The 20,614-nt window shown below is 38.7% G+C and overlaps 2 protein-coding genes across 3 annotated transcripts in view; both read right to left on the bottom strand.

Moving 5' to 3' along the window:
* LOC117425542 (protein NDRG4) overlaps nt 1-10,381 on the bottom strand; it is a 38,880-nt gene extending 28,499 nt beyond the window's left edge. The window contains exons 1-2 of one of the 2 annotated variants that reach the window (XM_034042528.3): nt 10,104-10,381; nt 5,080-5,165 (exon numbers count right to left, since the gene is read on the bottom strand). In XM_034042528.3, coding sequence (XP_033898419.1) covers nt 5,080-5,165; nt 10,104-10,236 — 219 coding nt within the window. In that variant the 5' untranslated portion in view covers nt 10,237-10,381. The remainder of the gene's footprint in view (nt 1-5,079; nt 5,166-10,103) is intronic. The other variant, XM_034042529.3, reaches the window with a different exon arrangement.
* A 5,725-nt stretch (nt 10,382-16,106) lies between these two features.
* On the bottom strand, nt 16,107-20,605 carry LOC117425005 (DNA replication complex GINS protein PSF3-like). The gene is made up of 3 exons (XM_034041608.3): nt 20,275-20,605; nt 19,163-19,396; nt 16,107-16,634 (listed from the first exon to the last, which is right to left on the bottom strand). The coding sequence occupies exons 1-3, from the start codon at nt 20,443-20,445 to the stop codon at nt 16,404-16,406; spliced, it is 636 nt and encodes a 211-aa protein (XP_033897499.1). The 5' UTR covers nt 20,446-20,605; the 3' UTR covers nt 16,107-16,403.
* Nucleotides 20,606-20,614: the final 9 nt, after the last annotated feature.

Here is a 20,614-nt window from a genome sequence, read left to right as displayed (position 1 = left end):
AGCACTTCTTTATATTATCATTGGTCCAGCATAAACATTTGTTGTAGAAACCCATAAATTCAAATAAAAAAGCACTTCTACTAGCGTTTTCCATACTTATTATGAAGGTGACTTAGTGTTTCAAAAGAAACATTGACATTAATGCACATGCCTAACTCAATGCAAACAAAATTAGTGTACAAAAGCATAATTAGAACACAAGAAACCACACACATGCCAGGTCCAAATAAAGGCTACAGGTGCTGTATTAGATACAGTCCTGCAGACTTGAGAGGCAGTTTGCCATTCTCATTTGTGAGACCTGTTTTCAGAGGACAATCACTACAGGAGCAGCTTCTAAAGGATGATTCACCATTGGCTACTTTCTTCAAGTTGAAAGGTCAGTGCATCATGTGGTTTAGTGGGTAATGACGTGGGTTTTGGATGGCGATAAATATAAGGGCAATACTTCTTGATACAAATATGTATTTTAGGAAGCACCTTTGCCACAGACCTCTTGGTATATTTGGATATTAATGGCTAGAGTTTAACAACTCATATTGGGAAAGATGTTAAACAACTCAAAAAAAGTAAAGTAAAACATAACATGTAATTTAAAGCCATTTACTCTGTTCAAAACATTATTCATATATAGCATTTTTTTGTTTGTATCATCCATTACAATGCAATACTGGAGCAACATAACCCAGTCAACAAAATCAATGTTAACATTAGAAACAGGTCAGGTTAAAGTTTATACTATAAATAAAATGACATTTGAAGATTTTAGTTCAGGATTCACATTCTGCATTGCGACACCCACAGACATGTGGAAATGCTTTGACCGGGTTTTCGAAGAGAGATTACCAATTCTGGTCAATGGTATACATAAACAAGTCTATAAAGACAAGTAAGTGGGTGATAAAAGCCAATTTAATTCAGCATAAGAAATATAATGTATGTCTTTGGGCATATGAGTCACAAATACTTACATATTCAAATATAAATAAACATCCTGGATTTTGACAGTTAAGTAAATCACAGCATCAAGATGTGGTAAAAATCATATTAGTTACAGTTATAAAACAAAAACTCTAAAAAAAAACCCTGCGGATTCTATTTGAAAGTATTGTATACTAGTAGTGTTGATTTGATCCTGTTCTTTCTTTTAAGATTTAGTCTAAAATGAGTGTTGTCATGGCAACTGTATATGGCTTATATATTCAGAGTGCAAAGTAAGTTGGAGAGGAGCCAGGAGTTAAATTCCAAAAGCTTTTTAAAGTGGTTTATTTTTAATGCCGTATTAAATACAGTTTTTATTTAGTTTTATTAGATGAATGGATGTTTTTTCTGCTTTCACAAGCAATGGTGCAAAAAGAACACAACACTGGAACCAATATGAGAAGTCAATGGTATTTCTATACCTAAAGTCATTTTCCACCCCCCACCCAAAAAAGTATTTCTTTTTTTCACAACTTTTCTGATTTCAAAAACTCAACTATAGCCTCTACTGCTGTAATTGGGTCAGTATCTTGGGGGTGGTTGAAATAGGATACAAGTAATACTACATTTTATTTATATAGCGCTTTTCATTTAAAAATCACAAAGCAGCATAAAAACACACATTTCAATAGACAAACAATAAGAACAACAAATTAATTACAGAAAGCCAATCGAAAGTAGTAAGTTTTAAGATTAGATTTAAAAACATCAACCGAGTCACAATTTTTCAAATAGCCCGGCAGGGTGTTCCATAGGTGTGGGGCTAAAGAGCATAAAGCCTGATCACCCACAGTGTGCAGACGAGTCCTAGGCACAGACAGAAGAACATTGTTACCAGATCTCAGTTTTCATTTAGGTGTGTGGAACTGAAGGACATCCCTAAAACAAGCAGGGCCTTGAGAATGTAAGGATTTATAAGTTAGTAATAAAACCTTCAAATCAATCCTATATTTGACTGGCAGTCAGTGAAGAGAAGCAAGGACAGGAGATAGATGCTCAAGTTTCTCGGTTTTAGTGAGAATGCGGGTAGCACTATTTTGAACATATTGTAACCTGTTGATAACCTTGTAGATACCTGCAAAAAGAGCATTACAGTAATCCAATCTTGATGAAAAAGGCATGTTTAAGCTTTTCTGCATCAGTCGTAGATTATGAGGATCTAAGTCTAGCAACGTTCCTAAGGTGGAAGAAAGACACTTTGCAGACATTCTTAATATGATCCTCAAATGATAACATAGGGTCAAATCTCACACCAAGATTGGTAACCAATGAAGTGGAACTGATCTCATGTCCATCAATTTCAAGGCTAAAATCAGCTGCCGTTGAGATCTGATGCAGCAAACCCACTAATATTACCTCAGTTTTGTTGCAACCAAGTCTTTATGTAAGCTAGACAATTATTCACTAGAGAGACAGCCACAGTAATATATGGTGTAGTTCAAATAAAGCTGACTGATCTGCATAACAATGGAATTGAATAGCATCTCGGCTGATTTGATCAAGAGGGAGTAAATAAATACCAACTAAAACTGGTCCCAAAACAGAGCCCTGTAGGACACCAGTTTTCAATGGGCAAACATCAGATTTCGTCCCACCCAATGTAACAAACTGTGTTCTATCAGAAAGAGAAGATGTAAACCACTGCAGAAATATACCACAAAGACCAATCACAGATTTCAGATGGTGTAACAATTTTGTGATTTACAGTATCAAAAGCAGCACTTGGATCTAAAAGAACCAGGGTAGATGGAGAACCAGAGTCTGCAGCCATCCGTAAGTCATTAACTACCTTAACTAAAGCAGTTTCAGTACTATGGGCGGGTCTGAACCATTCTAAAACTTTGGCCAGGAAGGGTAAGTAAATGGGCCTATAATTGCAGAATGCAGAGGTATCCAAAGTGGTATTTTTAAGCAGTGGTGTAATAGCAGCCAATTTCAATCCTGAGGGCACTACTCCAGAATACAAAGATTTATTAATAAGATAAGTAATGAAGGAACCAAAGGCTGAAAAACAGGACTTAAAACAAGGAAGTGGGAATAGGATCTAAAGAGACAACTGGTAGTTTTTATCTTCGTGACTGTGTGTCAAACAAGACAGATGGAGTAGTGCAAACGAGCAGCCTGGGTTACCACGGCCACCCTCTATGAGATTTAAATAAAATTATGACTTTGCAGACTTTAAGAGGCAAAATAATCTTGTTGATGTTGTTCAAAAGATTGTAGGTGAACAGGAAGACCAGTCTTCCTCCACAGACGCTCCAGCTTACCGCCTGTAGCTTTCATGGTACGCAGCTGTGCAGTATACCATGGAGAAGATCGAGAGAAAGGCACAAAACCTTTTTAATTCTGGAGCAAAATATTCTAAAATGTCACTCCGAGTTATTATACTTGTCCACCATATGTCAGAAAACTCATTGTATTCTGAAAGTAGCTGAAGTCCTCACTGTTCAGAATGACCGATTTTGTTTGACCATTGATGATACAACTAGAATGACTCAAGGAAGGGTTTTCTAGTAGGAATGTAATGGCTGAAACAGCAGCCCTATACATGTTTCTTCCAAATATTATGTTGCCCTCTCGACAGAGTTATTATGCAGTCCAGCAGCAACAAAACTCTGCACATGTGAATTGTACCCACGGGAAACGGTGCGTTTTAGCTCCTTCTGCTGTTCTCAGTGTGAATTTTAATTAATTTATGAGGCGGTGAATAATCCAGCACTGCTCGGTACTATGGGACTGCCGTCCTCTGCTACAAGATGCTGGAATTAAAAACAGTCCCTGGAGATGCTAACAATATGACTCACTCCAAAAAAGTGTGCTCAGAAAAGGTCACATCAATTATTGCTCTGTGACAGTCAGCTGTAGCCTCCAGACTTGCAGGAAGCCTGAACTGGAACCAGTGTGCCCCCTGCCGTTACCAGTTCACAATGCTTTGTTGAAATCCACGCCGACTCGAAGAAATGTATTTATTTTTTGGGGGGGGGCGCTACGTGATTCTGTGATCGGTTAGAATTTAGCTGCCCTCTTGGAAAGGCGTAGTAGCTATTGACAAACAAATCCATCTCCAGACATCAAATCAAGTCACTAGTGGGGGAGGAGCTATGAGTTTGCTCTCAATAGAGTATACTCCGATCATGCTGGTCATTCGGATCTGCAGTGTTCATGGAAGAATGGGGGAAAACACAGTCCTCCTCCATTTGCATATTTTGTACTTCCTCGCTATCAATCAGGGGGTGCAAATTTTCAACTAGATTCTAGCACCAGGGTACCTCATATAGCGCTAGCAACATTCGATTCAGGTGCCAGTAGACATAAATTTTTTTTTTTTTTCCTTGGCAACCATAAATGTGGATAGTTTCTCATTGGGTCTGGACTACTCACAAAACACTGTTTAGCACTAATCATGGGGTACAGTATCCAAGTTAAATCAGGTATAGTCCAATATGCGAAGGAGTCTATGAAACTAGCCAGGGGAGTACTAGGTCCTGCAGAAACAAAAGGCAATGATAGTGTTAATTGATTTAAATCCCAGACCACAGTCACACCGCTCTTTTCTTGACATGGTGTAAAAACAGCTTCACATGATTGTATAAGGCTGTTTGTACGTGCTTTCTGCATTTATTTTTACAACTCTCCAGCGGCAGCATAATAAAAATCAATAAATCATTAGCATAAAAACAAGCATGCCTGCATGTTGTCCTGGTAGGCGGGAGCAAATCATTAATGCCAATATATTCTCATCAGGTATCCATGAGCACTGATTGGGACGGGGTTAGGAGAAGCAAACACTGTACAGTATGTGCCAGCATATACAGAATCTGAAATTACATATTTGTTTTTTGTGCCTTGTGGAAACAAGTGAGCCTAATTTGAGTCACATGGTGAAAAAGTGTTACAGCCAATCCTGACCCCTGCTGGCAAGATGAGATAGTGGAATTAACTACTGTACAGTGCTTAGAAACGTTGCTTGGGAACTTGTCACTCAGCCTCTGTCAGTTACTCAGCAAACACACACAAGATGCATACCATGATTTTCTTCTAACCGAGTGACCATCTTGCTGTACTAGTCCTGTGTACCCCAGACCAGTCCATACTCACCATCTCAGTGTCCTGGCCTCGCAGCAGGGGTTTCTCCTCAGTGAATCGTAGCTCCTTGAACCCAGCCATCCTGTCACAGAGCAGGTCTGAGGACACACAGGGGAGACAGTGTTGGGCCATTGCTTTTAAATTGTTGGTTATTCTTCATGTCAAGTACTCAGACATTCACAAATCAGTTAGTCAGGGCTTTAAAAATGGAAAGACTTGAGTGACTGTGGCTAACCAATACTTTAAGTCCAGCATCACAGTACCATAGGGACATTGTGGCCCTGGAGAGAGTCCGTCAAACAGCAACCATACTAATCCCAGTTACAAAGACAAGCTGAAAGAACAGATTCTAAATCAGCCTAGAATAAAGAATCTGGAGTATGACATGCCTTAGAAACCGCTAAAGTGTAGAAGGGTTTAAGCTACAGCGTTTATAGTGCTGGGCTGCAGTGTGAAGGGTAGTGGATTTCAATAGCTCAGTGGTTACTACAGCTTGGAAGATAGTGGGTAAAGTTATACAGGGATTACATTATACTTTAAAGCGACACACAATTCTTTAGTTTCAACCTCAAATGCTTCCCTGGGCGCCAGTCAACCTAGTCCAGCCCTGTCTGTTGCCATTATTTGCAGGTTGTTCCTTTATGAACAGGTACAGTATAGTGCCATTTTGCAAAACAAAAAGTGGGTTAAATATAAATCATGAAGTCATTTGGGTTCTCTTGTGGGGGGGGGGGGCGCAGAAATCAATTGACAAAATCAATGGGACTGTACTTGCCCAAAGAAATGTACATAGGGCTTAAACATTGCAAAAATTGATTGCAATGGAAGTACCAGCCACCCTTCTGGTAGTGCTCATGGCTGTTAATAGAGACAGCTGTCAATCCACACAGTAAACAGTTACCAGCTGTTGAATGTTACACAGAAATGACACTTCCATATTATTAATTATTTATTTTTTTAAATGCATCGATGAGGTCTTCACAGATCTCAAGGTCAGTAACTTGGACCAACATTCTCCTGTTCAGTGGCATATAGACATTGACAAGCATCAAACTCTCCCCCTCCTGGTCAGCGAGGAACACATAGACCAGGACCTAGCCCCCTTCTGGTCAGCAATACCCTATTTCCATTGGCACAGGTGGTTATCTGCTTATCTTGCCAGATCCAAATTTCTACGCAGAGAAGAACGCTTCTCACTCAGAGCAAATCAGCCCATCATTGCATTTCAGTTGTATTCAGTAATACAAATTAAAAAGAAAACACACAAACCAGAACCTCTACCGCCACTCAACTTGTACAGCGCCTCGTAATACCGCATCGTCTACGTGCGACTCAATGCGCTCATTGCGTGTTATGTCAGCTCTGTATGCATTTGTGTGAAGTGTTTTGTCAGTAAGCAGTGGTTTTAGAATAAGCGTCATTAGTGCTCTATTTGCCATTCCCTTAACTAAGCAATAACAAAAATTCATCGAGAGCAATAGTAATCGTGTCCGGTTGTTGTATAATAACAGATGATGTACAGAACAAAGTGTTCATTATTGTTAAGTAGAGCAGAGAGTAGTTTCAGTTTTGAATAAAGCTCTACCAGTTACCTAGATCCAATGAGAGGACATTTTGGCCACCATTTGTATTGTATTTCTGATAAATCTGAATGGTCTATTTTCTAAATTCTTGGAGTATCATCGAAAATAATCTGTTATTCCACCAACCAGTGGCATAGCTAGGGGGTTGTTTTAGTGGTTTGTAGCACCCCCCCCCAAAAAAAAATATTCAACGACATGGGACAATAAATACACCATGTAACAATTTTTTTTTTTTTTTTGGTTCCTGGGTAGTAAGTGTTATTTCCTAATTGCTTATGCCTCAAAAGTATAGAAAATGGCTATTATTCCCCACAAACTTTGCTTTTGTACTTACTTCTAGAACTTTCCAGTAATATAAATAGTAGTATAAATACAGGGGCCTTAAGCCCACCAGTTCAGTTTAGTTCCAGCTGCCTAAGTGGATACATATCTGCATTTTTCTGATATGGCATCAAGAGGCTGCAAGCATCCGGCAGACGCATTTTGCTATGTCTGTGGCCAATTTATCAAGACAAGAGCGAAAAAGTACTCAGTGGAAGTATCTGCTAAGATGTGTGAGGCCTACAAGGCATATTTCGGCATGCCTGTCGGGGATCAAGACAAACCCTGGGCACCTCATTTCACCTGCGAGCACTGCAAAAAAACTCTGGAAGGTAAGATGGACAATTGTTGCTCGGAATTTTTATGTTATAAAATTTGTTAATTTTTAAAATTGTAAAAGTTTTTAATTTTAAAATGTTTTACAATTTTCAATGTTATTGAAAAAATATATCATACATGAAAAATGTTGCGAGAATCTCTGTGGGGAGGAACAACATCAAGTGGGAGCCACTGGTGGACCCCCGGAAGGTGCTGATGCCACCACTGCACATCAAATTGGGCCTTATGAAACAATTTGTCAGAGCTCTAGATAAGGAGTCGGTAGCCTTCAAGTACCTTCAAGACTTCTTCCCTAAGCTGTCTGAGGCAAAGGTCAAAGCCGATGTCTTCGTCGGACCACAGATAAAGAAGATCCTGGAGTGCAATGAATTCCCCAAGAAGCTCACTAGTAAGGAGAAAGCGGCTTGGAACAGCTTTGTCGCAGTGGTTCGGGGCTTCCTGGGCAATCACAAGGCCGAAAACTATGTGGAGTTGGTTGAGACTCCGGTGAAGAACTACGGCACAATGGGCTGTAGGATGTCCCTCAAAGTCCATATCCTTGATGCTCATCTTGATAAATTCAAGGAGAACATGGGAGCGTACTCTGAGGAGCAAGGCGAGCGCTTCCACCAGGATATACTGGACTTTGAACGCCACTACCAAGGACAGTATAACAAGAACATGACGGGAGACTACATTTGGGGGCTGATTCGTGAAAGTGATTTACAGTATAATCGTAAATCTCAAAAAACTACTCACTTCTAAATCTTTTGTAGTCATTTTTGTATTACTTTAGTATAAATACATGTTAATTTGGATTCATATGTTGTTTTTTTCTGACTTTATGTGAACGAAAAGACACAGATTCACCCGTTTTCTCATTGGAAATAGGTACATTTCAAAATATGACTGTCCTGGTCACAAAAGCAAAGTTTGTGGGGAATAATAGACATTTTCTATATTTTTGAGGCATAAGCAATTAGGAAATAACACTCACTACCCAGGAACAAAAATTGTGTTACATAGTGATATCAGCCAAGTGCAAAAATCTCAAACCAAACCAACACCCCCACCCGTGAAACGAAATCCTGGCGATCATTCAATAGCCCCCACCGTAGGGTTGTGGCTCCCATTTGCTCCATAATGCCATTACAGTAGCCCTTTTATACTCGTTATAAGGCGGAACACAAATAGCACACTATGGCTTCCCATTATAACAGGGTGAGCACTGTACTTTACTAGGACCCTGTAGGCCTACTGAAAACACTTGAGGTATCAATACAGAAAAGCCTATTGAAAAAGAGGCCAGCTCTCTCTGAGAAATCCATGGTCAAGCAGCTCCATGCCAGACACAGGCTAATTAAAACAGACAGCTCAAGTACAACAAACCCCAGGACGAGACTCCCAAGTAACACTCGCACTCCAGGCTGGATTGCATAACATTGAGACACACATTTTTGCATGAAATTAGTAGTATCAATGTACAGCAATCAAAAAGCTCCCTTCTAGGTTTCTGTTCCCTATCCAGATTCTTCATGAAAGGAGTTACAAAACCCTTTTAGACTATTGAACACATGCTGGTAAGCCTTTTTATGTACAGTGCTCCCTCCTTATAGCTGGACCAATTTTTCTAAGAAGAGAATTATCCATGAATATTACAAAACTAGAAAAACTAATAAATACACAAGAGTCTCAAAATGCAGGAGTTGTTTAAATGCAAGTTGTTGTACTTCAATGGGTGTTTTTCAGTAAAAAAGTAAATGGTTTTGTCAATTTCCCTCTAATGTTTCTCCAAAGAGTTGTTTGTATTTGATAGAATGGAGGTTTAACAACCTTTTATTTTACAAAAAATAAATTTAATTAAACACCACACACAAGATGCCGAGAATATGTGCTAAAATGCGTAAAATAAATCTACATATTCTCGGTTTATTTCTAACATTTCTTGGCCCCACAAAGCAATTCAGTAAAAATATTGCCATGAATCTACTAGCACAATGATGCTTTATAAAGTATGTCCAAGGAGGTCTCCAGAACAATTATGACCTAGCACTCTTCAGTTAAACAGCTGCCATGAACACAGAAGCTAGGACAGCATGTTCTGGATGTAAATGGTATTACTGGCACAAAAACAACATCAGACTTCACATGCATAACCCCTCTCTCAGGGACTATTATCAAGGGGTCCAGTGCAGGTTGTTCTTGACAGAGTCTGTCTCTGTGCTGTCACGCGGTCATCCTGCAGCTCAGAGTACTTATTAAAGGGATGCCAGTGGAATCTCAGCACAGAGCCAGGCTGCCTTCCTAATGCTACGCAGCAGAATGCACTCAAAGCAGGCAACACATTTCTCAGCATATACACTCAGCTTAAGAAAAAGAAAGGATCTATTTAAAACAGTTTTCCTTAGCAATAGTTAAGGAGGTGCCCAAGTTTAACAAGTCTCAAGATTTCAAAAAAAAAAAAATAAGACTGCACCTGGATGCTATAGGAATTTGCCTATGTATACTATGTTTTTATATGGGTAGACAAACTACAGTATATTGGAAATATATAATAAATGAAGGCACTGGTACAGTGAGTCGTCATGCATTTATTTTACCAATCAGTTTTTAATCTGCCAGCACAGACAGCATGGGGCATCTGTAAGTGCCACTCCTAAAACCATTCCAGACAGGAGCCTTCCATGAGAATTCGCGATTCCTGCTAAAAATGGGCTCCATATTATCATATTAAAAAGGTACTGCTCTAACACACACGCCACCTCTAATGTCCAACACCTCTTAGAACCAAGCAACAGGCACTAGGTTTCTTACCTGTGATATGGTTTAGGTTTATCTTGGCTTTCAGCGTCTCGTCTCTTATCTCGCAGGGATAGATGTGTTTAGATAGCCGTTCGCACAGAGAGGGAGGGTAATAAACAGATACACGTGTGAGGTGATACAGCATGAATCTGACGAGTCTGTGATCTCCCCTCCCTGTCAAAGCGAGACAGGGAGAGAGAGGAAGGGAGAGGGAAGGAGGGCTGTTGATTCACATGGCAAGATCCCCACTGCATCAGACTGAAAGCTGGCACTGAATTCAAACTCTGTCAACAGAAAGCTGCATGAAAGACGCCCACACATATATTTAATATTATAACCATACATTTCTGTTCTCCATCTGTAATTTTAACAACACGCTTGATTTGTATAGTTTATTATCCAGTTTATTTTTTGTTTGTTTGTTTTTTTGCTACACATATATATTTTGTAAATGAGCCTTGCGGCTCGGGTTCGTTTCGCCCTTTAAAATACAGACCCAGAAACAAGATTAAAACTTTAAAGCGCGGATGCTCTGTTTTTAATAACAACAGGAACATGAAAACAAACACCTAGCTCTTACAAGCACTAACTAATCACGAGCAAAAACTACTACTCTAAATAAGCCGGACAACTAAGCTGTTTACCGGCTGAAAACAAAACACAGAGTTTTCTTTACACTACACAAGAGGCACACACAGTATCTTTCCGTGACTCCTCGGCAGCAGGGTACACCTCCAGCTTTGTTCTAGTACTCAGCCGTCCAGTACGGACTGACGGCACCTCTTAAATACACTCCCTGGTTCTAATTTACAATTACTTCCAGGTGCAGGGAATAATTAACAATAAAATAATGAAACAAAACGTGCATACGCACATGTTTTATGCATGTTTTATACTGTGTTACTAGCACTAGTATGAGCTACCCATCTGTTTCGATACTCACACCAACACCTTTGCCACGGAGATTTTTCTGTCAAGCAAAACAATGACACGAAAAACCACCTCACTTGAGAAATGTAGCTTTTAATGAGTCTTTTCAGTAGTAGATCCGTGGCAAAGGACGTTTTCGCTGGAATAGCTAGTAAGCATGATAAGTAATGAAACGCAGTAACTCTAGGATTACTGTACCAGCTATTAGCTGTCTAGGAAGCATTTCTGTGATTAATGAAATCAATGGATATGCTACTGCAGGTTGTGAGTCATTAGGAGTGGGCACTACAGTGTTAAACGACAGTGTTTTGAGGCAAGACAGTTTGCCTATAGACAGATTAATGGGCTGCACCATAATGTTTCAGGATTTTGAAAGTCTGCAGTAACCCTCAGCTGTGTTTTTCCCTGACAGAGCAGGATACCAGACACATCTCCTGCACTTTCAGTAGCATGCAGCCAAGGAATAGAGCTTCTACAAGATACATAGAGTATACAATGAGCTACAGGGCAGGCCTATCCCATTCATTTACAGGGGACACTGTCATTTAAAAAATCTGATTCTTAACAGACCAGCCTCTTTAAAACTATTGTCTGGTTTCACAGACCCCACTAGACTTATCTGCTTCTCACTACTGTACTCTGTGTGCTCATAATGCGGTCTCACCTGTGCATTATACAACAGCTTCATTGGTTTGGTAGATTGGACGCTATGATATATATATATATATATATATATATATATATATATATATATATATATATATATATATATAGTGTGTGTAAAATTGGGACACCAGTGGAATTGAAGGTTGGTAATGAGATTTGCCAAGTTCTTTCTCACTGGGCTGCAATGGCAGGTTGAGTTGGATAAACATGCATCCCAACAGATGGTTCCTGCTGCTTTCAAATTACATGGATGCATAATTTTTATTATTGATCTTTCATAAAATGTTAATTACCTGCAAACAGTATGGCATACATATGTAAATATAGCCAGTTCTTAATACTTTTTTGTATTTGCTTTTCATAGGTTCAAGCACTGAGTTCTAAATATTGTTAACTGAGTATGTCATCCACGAAAAAAAACAACATAAATATTATTATAAAAGAATTACAAATGTTATACAAGTACCATGCTTGTCCAGTATCTCTTTTTCCAACCTGATTTGTTATTATATTTTTAACTGTTTTATATTCAGTTACGTTTAACATTCTAGCCTGCGCTCAGAGATTTGACTCACAAGACAAATACATTTTCTCTGGAAGAGTGTTTAAAGAAACAAGCTATTTCCAGTTTGCTGGTGGAGACTCATGACAAACCATTACTAATGGAAGATCACTAATTGGCTCACCAGTTAAAAGCACTGCCACGCAGCGTGCAGGGTAAGTTGTACAGTCAGGGGAGTGCCGGTTTGTTTGGACAGAGGGTACAGCTTATTTCACTGTGCGAAGTTGATGGTCTCTTGAGAGGCAATTGGCTTGGTCGTGGGATCTGAGGACACCCACTGGCCTTCCGTTCTTGTCCAAAACATGTAAAACCATGGAATCAATCATAAGAGGTAAATTAATGGATGAAGTAGATCCTCTCTGACTAACCTATAAAATGTCTTTGAAGAAGACGATTTAAACAATTTGCATGCCATAATATATCTGTTCTTTTCAAAGGCTTTTGATGATGTATAACAAACCCTTAAACTCACATTGGTGGGAATCCAAATAAGTACACAGGAAATAGACAGTACATGTACTTGTAAGAGTAACTTCTAGTTTAGGTCATGAGACCCCAGCTCTTTCTTATTTAAATAAATAGCCTAGCCAGCGGGATAATTAGAGAAGGTGTAAAATCTGTAGACGACTCAAAGCTGGGTGAAATATGGAATAAATCTTCCACTTAACAGTGCAAGTGTTGTGTCTATATAGCGATGTGAGTACTGTACTTTCACTGCAATTACATAAGATTAGTTACAGAAGTCTTTATCCTTCTACCTTTAGTTACAGGATGTGAATATTTAAACATGTTGCCCTAAATATCTGCCAGTTCTTGGTTCCCTTTTCTAATAATCATTGCAGCGTGTTTACAAGAGATTACTGCCTAGGGTGTTGAGGCCTGATAAGAGCTGCTTTACAAAACAAGACTTTTTTTCGTGTCATTGTTTTTCTTGACAGAAAAATCTCCAAGTGGCAAAGCAAATTACAAATTACATTTCACCTGAATCTCTTTAATAAGCAAACAGCCTTAATCTGAGCTAAGACAGCAGGCTTCTAAAGGAGGTGTACCAGTTTACAGAGTATGTTTTTGAAGAAAGAAATGTTAGTCATTTTATAACATGGCAAAGATTGTCCTCCTGTTCACTTCAATAGGTGATATCATAGTCACTGGTGAATCACTTGTAAAGATTACAGGGCCTCCTCAACATCTATGCAGGGACTGGTGCCATGTTTCTGTCATGTATTGAAACAGGGCCAGTGTTATGGAAACATTATGTTTTAAAACATAAAAATACCACACAAGCCAACATGTAAGGTGCATTATATTAACAACTACAAGAGTATTTGATTTGTAAACACTTTAAATGCCATTTAATGCCACGGAAAGGTCCTTATGAATGTTGTATACTCTAAAAAAGAAAAAGATTAAATAGTTATATTGCCTACTCTCTGGAAATACTGCTTTTTAAAAGTACAGTATTTGCAACCCTCTATATATTGCTTATTAATTATTAACAGTCTATTAACTGTCCTATTGAAAACACAAACAGCTATTGTAGGGATATTTATAGCCAAATACAGTTTAGGACATTTGTACAATAGATTCCACTATTCTCAGTGGACTAACTTTACTTAAAAAAATGTGATGCTCAAATGACTTGTACAGGATTTGGGAAATTTGAGATGTTGTATTATGTGGAAAATTAAAATACAAGTGTATGTCAGGAAAATACGTGTATATTATTGACATTAGTATCAAGCACTTCTGGTCCTGTTTGAAGATTGAACATATTTGGAAAGACAATTTACAACTTTTAACTAGGTTCCAATTTACAGTTTCACTGACATCAGTGACTTAAGAATACTACAAAATATTTTCTTCCGACCTGTGAAGGTTTGTTACACAACTGTTCACTGTGCACATGCACATACTAAGATACTAACTCATAATAAATCAAAGCACCAATAATTTCGAACCAATTGTCAAAATATCTTGAAAACTAGAATACAGCCAAATTATACTTGCACTAGCTATATGTTTATATATTTAGGTTTTGATTAGGTTTGGATCCAAGGGGGTGGCTGGATGGCTGTGCGGGTCTAGCAAAATCATAAGAAAATGTATGAAGAGGCCAGAAGGCCCATCTAAGCTTGTCCACATCCTAGTAGCTGATTGATCTCAAAACTTTGTCAAGTTGGTTCTTAAAGAATCCCAATGATTCAACATCACAGCTAGGTAACCTTTGTCCATATCCTCACCACTCTCTGTGTAAAGTAGTGTCTCCTAACCTGTCCTAAATCTATCTCCACTTAATTTCTAACTGTGTCCTCTGGTCCTGGTTTCAGTGCTGTGCTTAAAGTATTGGTTAGGGTTAATTTTGTCAACAAATTAGACTTTCAGTTCCATTATAACTTTAAATAAAGCACATCACAACAGATGTCCACCATAAAAAAAGGTTTGTATGAGTTTCATAACAAACAAACACATTCTAGATTTTGTCACATCATTAGAAAGTAGAGAACACTTGTTTGCAGCTGATCATTAAAATCAAGACTATAGTGTCAATACTTTCATCACCCAGTAAAAAAAAAAAAAAAACGCCTGTCATTGATTAACATTTTACACATGACCAGATGATGGAATTGAATGGGAGAAAACAAAAAATGAAGCAGTAGTGCTGACTCTTTGTATGATGCAGTGAGCCGTGCTGCTCTGAATCCCTCGGGGCCCTTTCCTCATGACGAGTGTCAAGGTCACCCATGTGACGCCAGGGAACAATTCCAGACTAACAAGGGCACAGGCTTGCTCTGGCGCTGTAAACAAGGACAGCAGCCTCCGTCGCTCTTTAAAGGTGCAGCACTTGTACTGCAGTCCTAGTTTACTGTATGTTTAAACATAAGAAACAATTGTTATCTAATTACTTCAGTCTTCCAGTATGATGAATTTTTGTATTTGCTGTTGATTGAGGTTATGGTGTTTTTTTTTTTTTTTTTTAATGGCACCGACAAATATAATGTATTTATTTGTATCTTTACTTTGATATTAGAGGAAGCTTATACTTTATAAAACTAATGCAGCAATATTGGAGAAAAGCAACAAAGTATAGTACAAGTTAAATGAGCACTCCATTTGAGCTGACCTGTGTGGGTAAAGAATCAGGTGCCTCCAGTTTAACACATTAGCATTATCCACCTTATTTGCTAAGGATAAACTAAAACATGCACGTTGTCACTCTGTGCAGTCTGAGGTACAAAGAAATGCAGTGCCAAATTTGTGTTGGGATATACAGTATAGCAGTCACAAAAAGCTGTAAGTATACTATAGATTTGTATATAACTTCTAGGCTAGTTAAAACCCAACGTAAATTCCAAATGGTAACATGATCTTGAAAAAACTTGTATTCCTTAAACGAAAGTCAGCTTAGACGATAAAACAATGTGGAGCTGAAATATGAATGTACAGTAGTCTGTCTTGTGCAGGTCTGGACCTTTCAAATACACCTCACCACCAACAGCTCTTTTCTCAGACAAACACTTATTGGGGTGTGACTTGCAGAACGTGTTCTTCTGTGTCAGGAGCACCTTTCTCCTGTAAGCAGGTCCACACACAATAGAAGGTTTAAGCAACCTCAAGAGGTAGCATCCTCAACTAAACAAGCTTAATGCCATGTATACAGTGTAACTTGCACCAGTGCTCAGTTTGGAGATTGTGTGGCACTGTTGTCACATGGGAAGTCTTGGATTCCAAACAAAACTAAATACAATTTTAAAAAATCCACCTCAGAAAAGAACAAAAAATGGTGAGGCAATTTTCTAACATGGTACATTAACTTTAAAATATTTATAATGAAACTGACCAGATAAACCTTCTGTAGATCCTGGTAGAACACATTCCCAACGCGTCTTTATTCAGCACAGAATAGTGTGGCAGTGAGATGGTCTATAGCTCTTGCAATATAGGTCATTCTATAAAGTACCACAAAGCAAATTAGTTCAAATTACTCCTTAAGAAATAACACATTTTGACAAGATACAAGATACAGAGAAGAGAACTTTTGCTTCATCATCCCACATTTTTCCCCCGCAGAGAGCCTGACAGTAGACCCGTCAGCCTGAAGTTATTTGTTGCGTCTCAAAGCTCTTTCTTTGTTGCAGAAGCGGCCCCATCAGCTCTCAGGCCTCCAGGTCTGGGAACTTCCTCTTCCTGTAGTTCTGCACCAGGTTGGAAGCAGTGATCTGGGAGGCTTGGCCTTTCTCCCAGCGCTGGAAGTCATTGAGGCCGGCTTGTCCAGTGCGGAAGAGAGACCTCTCTAGGACATCGAGCCGCTCCACCAGTGCAGACGTGTCCTCATTGTAGGCATTCTGCGAGGAGTCCATAATGCGGCGGAAACGTCCTATGTACGTCTGTCAGCAAAATAAATATTTACTAAGCTTTTGCTTCACAGCAAGATTACCAACATGTTATCTTCTTTAAGAAAATCACAGCAGTGGTTCCCAACCATTTCTAAAATTGGAACCAAGATTGCAATAACGTTTCGGGGTAATAAAGGGCGATTCATAATTTGTGCAACATACACGGAGGATGATATGCAATGGAAAAATGTCTATGACAGAGATACTCTGTGACAAACTGTCTGGCCACCAAAGAGTTGTTTAATAATGTCAGCATTTAAGTAGAATTAAAAAATAATGCAAAACAACAATGTTGCTAGAATTATGAATCAACCTGTATATACACTGTATTAAATGTGCAAGTTGCCTCAGATAAAAAAAAAAGCAAAATACAATTTGAAACCTTGTGACAACCAAAAATGCAGATGTAAACATGTATAGGTTGTCAAGCATCTATCAACTTTACCAATGTGTAATTCAAAGTACAGAGTGCTTAGTCATGCTAAACCTGCATTTTCTTTCACATTTATGCATATGTCACCTAATGCGCTGGCCAAAAACTGTAAGCCGCTGTAATAACACAGTCCATAAGGCGTAGGGCAGCCGATACAATCTCTAATTTGCTATGAAGGTTACTTTTTTGAATGTCCAAAAATGTTGGTCTCCAAATGCTGGACGACTCCAGGCAGTGACTTCCCAGGCTGGGTAGCATTGGTGACATCTGCTGTCTGGGTTCAGCGGGTGAAAAGGAGTGATTGGAATGATAGTATTGCTCTTCTGTACACCTCATTGGCAACTGGGTTACAGCGACAACATTTGAATTGGGCATTTTAAAAGCGGTTAGAAAAATAAAGAGTTTGTTCATGCATATTTCCATTTTTTTGTCAGACCATTTAAATACGGAAGCCAAGTCTGCCTCAGTAATCATTTGCTCTACAGATAGGTGGAAAAGGCTGGGTTTAAAACCTACAAATTCCCATTCTCAAACTGAACATATTAAAAAAGACAGTGAGGGAGAGACAGCTGGAGAAAAAAAAAAAAAAAAGTGGTGAAAGATCACATGATACTGCTTCTGGAAAAAAGAAATTGCCTAACAAAAAACTGTTTAATAATAAATATATCAACAAGCCTATTTAAAGGTTGCCACCTTGTGGCCATTTCATTGAAGTGACAGCAAAGTGTTGAACTCACTGGTTCTTTTACAATAAATATTATTTATAAACTACACTTTAGGTTACCAAATGCACCAGTTTTCCATCTAATACTGTAATAGTTCTGGTATTTTTGCCCTCAACACAGTATAAAAGAGTTTTTTTTTTAAGATACATTTTTATAATATCACTACAGTTATGAGGATAAATGCTTCTGATTTTTTTTTATACAAAATGTAGCCTTTAGACCTGTAGCTAGTTTAGTTATGACACATTAGTAAACTGGGGCAATAGCAACTTTCCTGACATACTTGAACTTATACAGCAAATGCCAATTTATAGCATTGAAAAACGTTCATATTTTTAAAAAAAAAATTATATATATAATAATACGGATTCATTCTGGCTGGATGAATCACACCGCCTAATTTAGGTTAACACTTACCACCTCTTCCATACATTGTACATGTTACCCAATGAAAGCTCACGGAGTGCTGTGTTTATTTCACTCAAAAGGATTGCTGTAAACAATCCACTTACCCCACACAGGGGCTCGTTGGTTATTCTGCCACCTCCATCCGTGAAATAACTACAGTAGGTTCACAGAGTAATATTAGGGCAGTTGTTGGACATTGCAGCCACGAATAGCGAGAGGAACAGCAGTAATGGCTAAAAATAGATAGGTCTCTCACATATCAAAGCTCCTACAACATACAGTATTAGACTACACAGCTGACATTATTCGGTCTGTCTTACACATTTCAGATGGGCTGTTTTATTCCCCTTTTTTAAATACTTACCATTTGAGAAAGGTGGAAGAATGGATATGAGAATATGCACATACTAAAAGCCATTAGTTATTATTATTATTATTATTATTATTATTATTATTATTATTAATAATTTCTTAGCAGACGCCCTTATCCAGGGTGACTTACAATTGTTACAAGATATCACATTATTTTTACATACAATTACCCATTTATACAGTTGGGTTTTTACTGGAGCAATCTAGGTAAAGTACCTTGCTCAAGGGTACAGCAGCAGTGTCCCCCATCTGGGATTGAACCCACGACCTTCTGGTCGAGAGTCCAGAGCCCTAACCACTACTCCACACTGCTGCTAAAGCAAGTTTTGCAAGGTTAAATGCAGCACAGGTTTATGCACTTCAGATTGTTAAATATTAATTCTCTACCAATTCTGAATCCATGTCAAAATGAAATGTCGAATACATATTTCCTTTGGTCAGTTTCAAGAGCTTTCCAATTAAAATGCTGCTGAACCAAGATATTTTTTGCAACAAGCAGGTAGTCTATAAAAGGTAATTGATGTCCAAATTGCTATGCAATTTGAATTGCATTTCAATTCTGGCTAATTGTGTGATCTCACCTGTAACACAGTTTGTGCAATCTCAGGGTTCTCAGGGCTGTCAAAGTGCAGTAACTGGGACCCCAAACCATAGTAATAGGGACCCATCTTGTGAAGGTCCACCACATTGGGGTCGGCACTAAACACTGTTCTCCAGCCCTGCCGGTAAATCTTGGGCTGCTCTACAGACACGAGGCGCCGCTTGTTATCATACAGACCCTTTGCCAACCACAGCGGCATCTCCATCTTTGTTCCCTGAAGAGATAACAGAAACACACAGGGGTTGTTATAGATTCAATTAATCTCCGACCCAACAAAAGCACATCATACCATGATGAATACAAATCCAGATCGGTTCTGTAGGATCATTGTGTGACATTCATCCAGTTACACGTATCATTATCATCCTGGGGAGGGGGAGGGAGACGGACATTATTTAGCACAACAGATTCCGAGGATATATAAAGGGATGTCTGTCTGGATGTCACGCATTTTTGCATTTGTGATTAAACATTGCATTGCCAATTCCTAATCTGTACATACTGGTTTTTTTCCTGCCTGGAATTACAAAATTTACATTAATTTGACACAAGAAATGTTACGCCTACAAACGTTTTTATTTCACATAAAACAAGAGGACTTCCTCTTAAGGTCAATATGTATTCTATACCATCTTAAAATGGGACGTTTACATAAAACAGGTTACTATCAATTCATGCTAAATGAATTACATTTCCATTCTGCTATGCAACGGGAGTTCAACCATCTGTGCCACCATTCAGCAATATAGCATACACAATAAAGAATTAGAAATGTGACTGATCAGCAATACAATTGTTCAAGATTTACGCTACTCGCGGTTCAAACAATGCACTAAATCAATTGAGAACTCCAGGTGTTTTATGGTTATGACTGTATGGTATGATCCCATGACTTATCGTGGGAAAAAATAACCAAGCGGACACCCTCACATATATAATAATGCACAATCGGCTTACTGTAACTTTTCCAAACATGTTTTGTTATTTTGGCTAGGAATACTTTTAAATGGAAACAGAAAAAAAGCACTGCATGAATGTCATAAACAAATAAGTGAGTTCACCGTTATACTGTCTATTATTGCTTTATCTCACCTCTGGGATGTCGCGGGTGTCACTGGTTTTCTCCACGAAGCCCAGTCGCGGGAAAACGCACTCCGTTCGGGTCGGCAGCTTCTCTTGAGACAGTAAAATATCATCTAGACACAGGAAGTTTTCCTCCATTCCAACCCCGGGTGGCACCGGCAGGTAGGACTGGGTCGTCATGTCTACCCAATTGTTGAAAATGCAATATATTAAAAATGAAGAAGAACAATTTAAACCGACTCAAAGTACAATTTGTAATCCTGTTACTGTCTGCAGAACAAGCTCACGCACTGTGGTATGCCCTAATACACAGTAGAAAGAGGGCGGTACTAGCTTTGAATCTCCCGCC

Source organism: Acipenser ruthenus, chromosome 20 (assembly GCF_902713425.1).
Source record: "Acipenser ruthenus chromosome 20, fAciRut3.2 maternal haplotype, whole genome shotgun sequence".
Classification (NCBI taxonomy): domain Eukaryota; kingdom Metazoa; phylum Chordata; class Actinopteri; order Acipenseriformes; family Acipenseridae; genus Acipenser; species Acipenser ruthenus.
The sequence above is the reverse complement of the archived record's forward strand: the minus strand, read 5'-3'. Positions and strand labels throughout refer to the sequence as shown.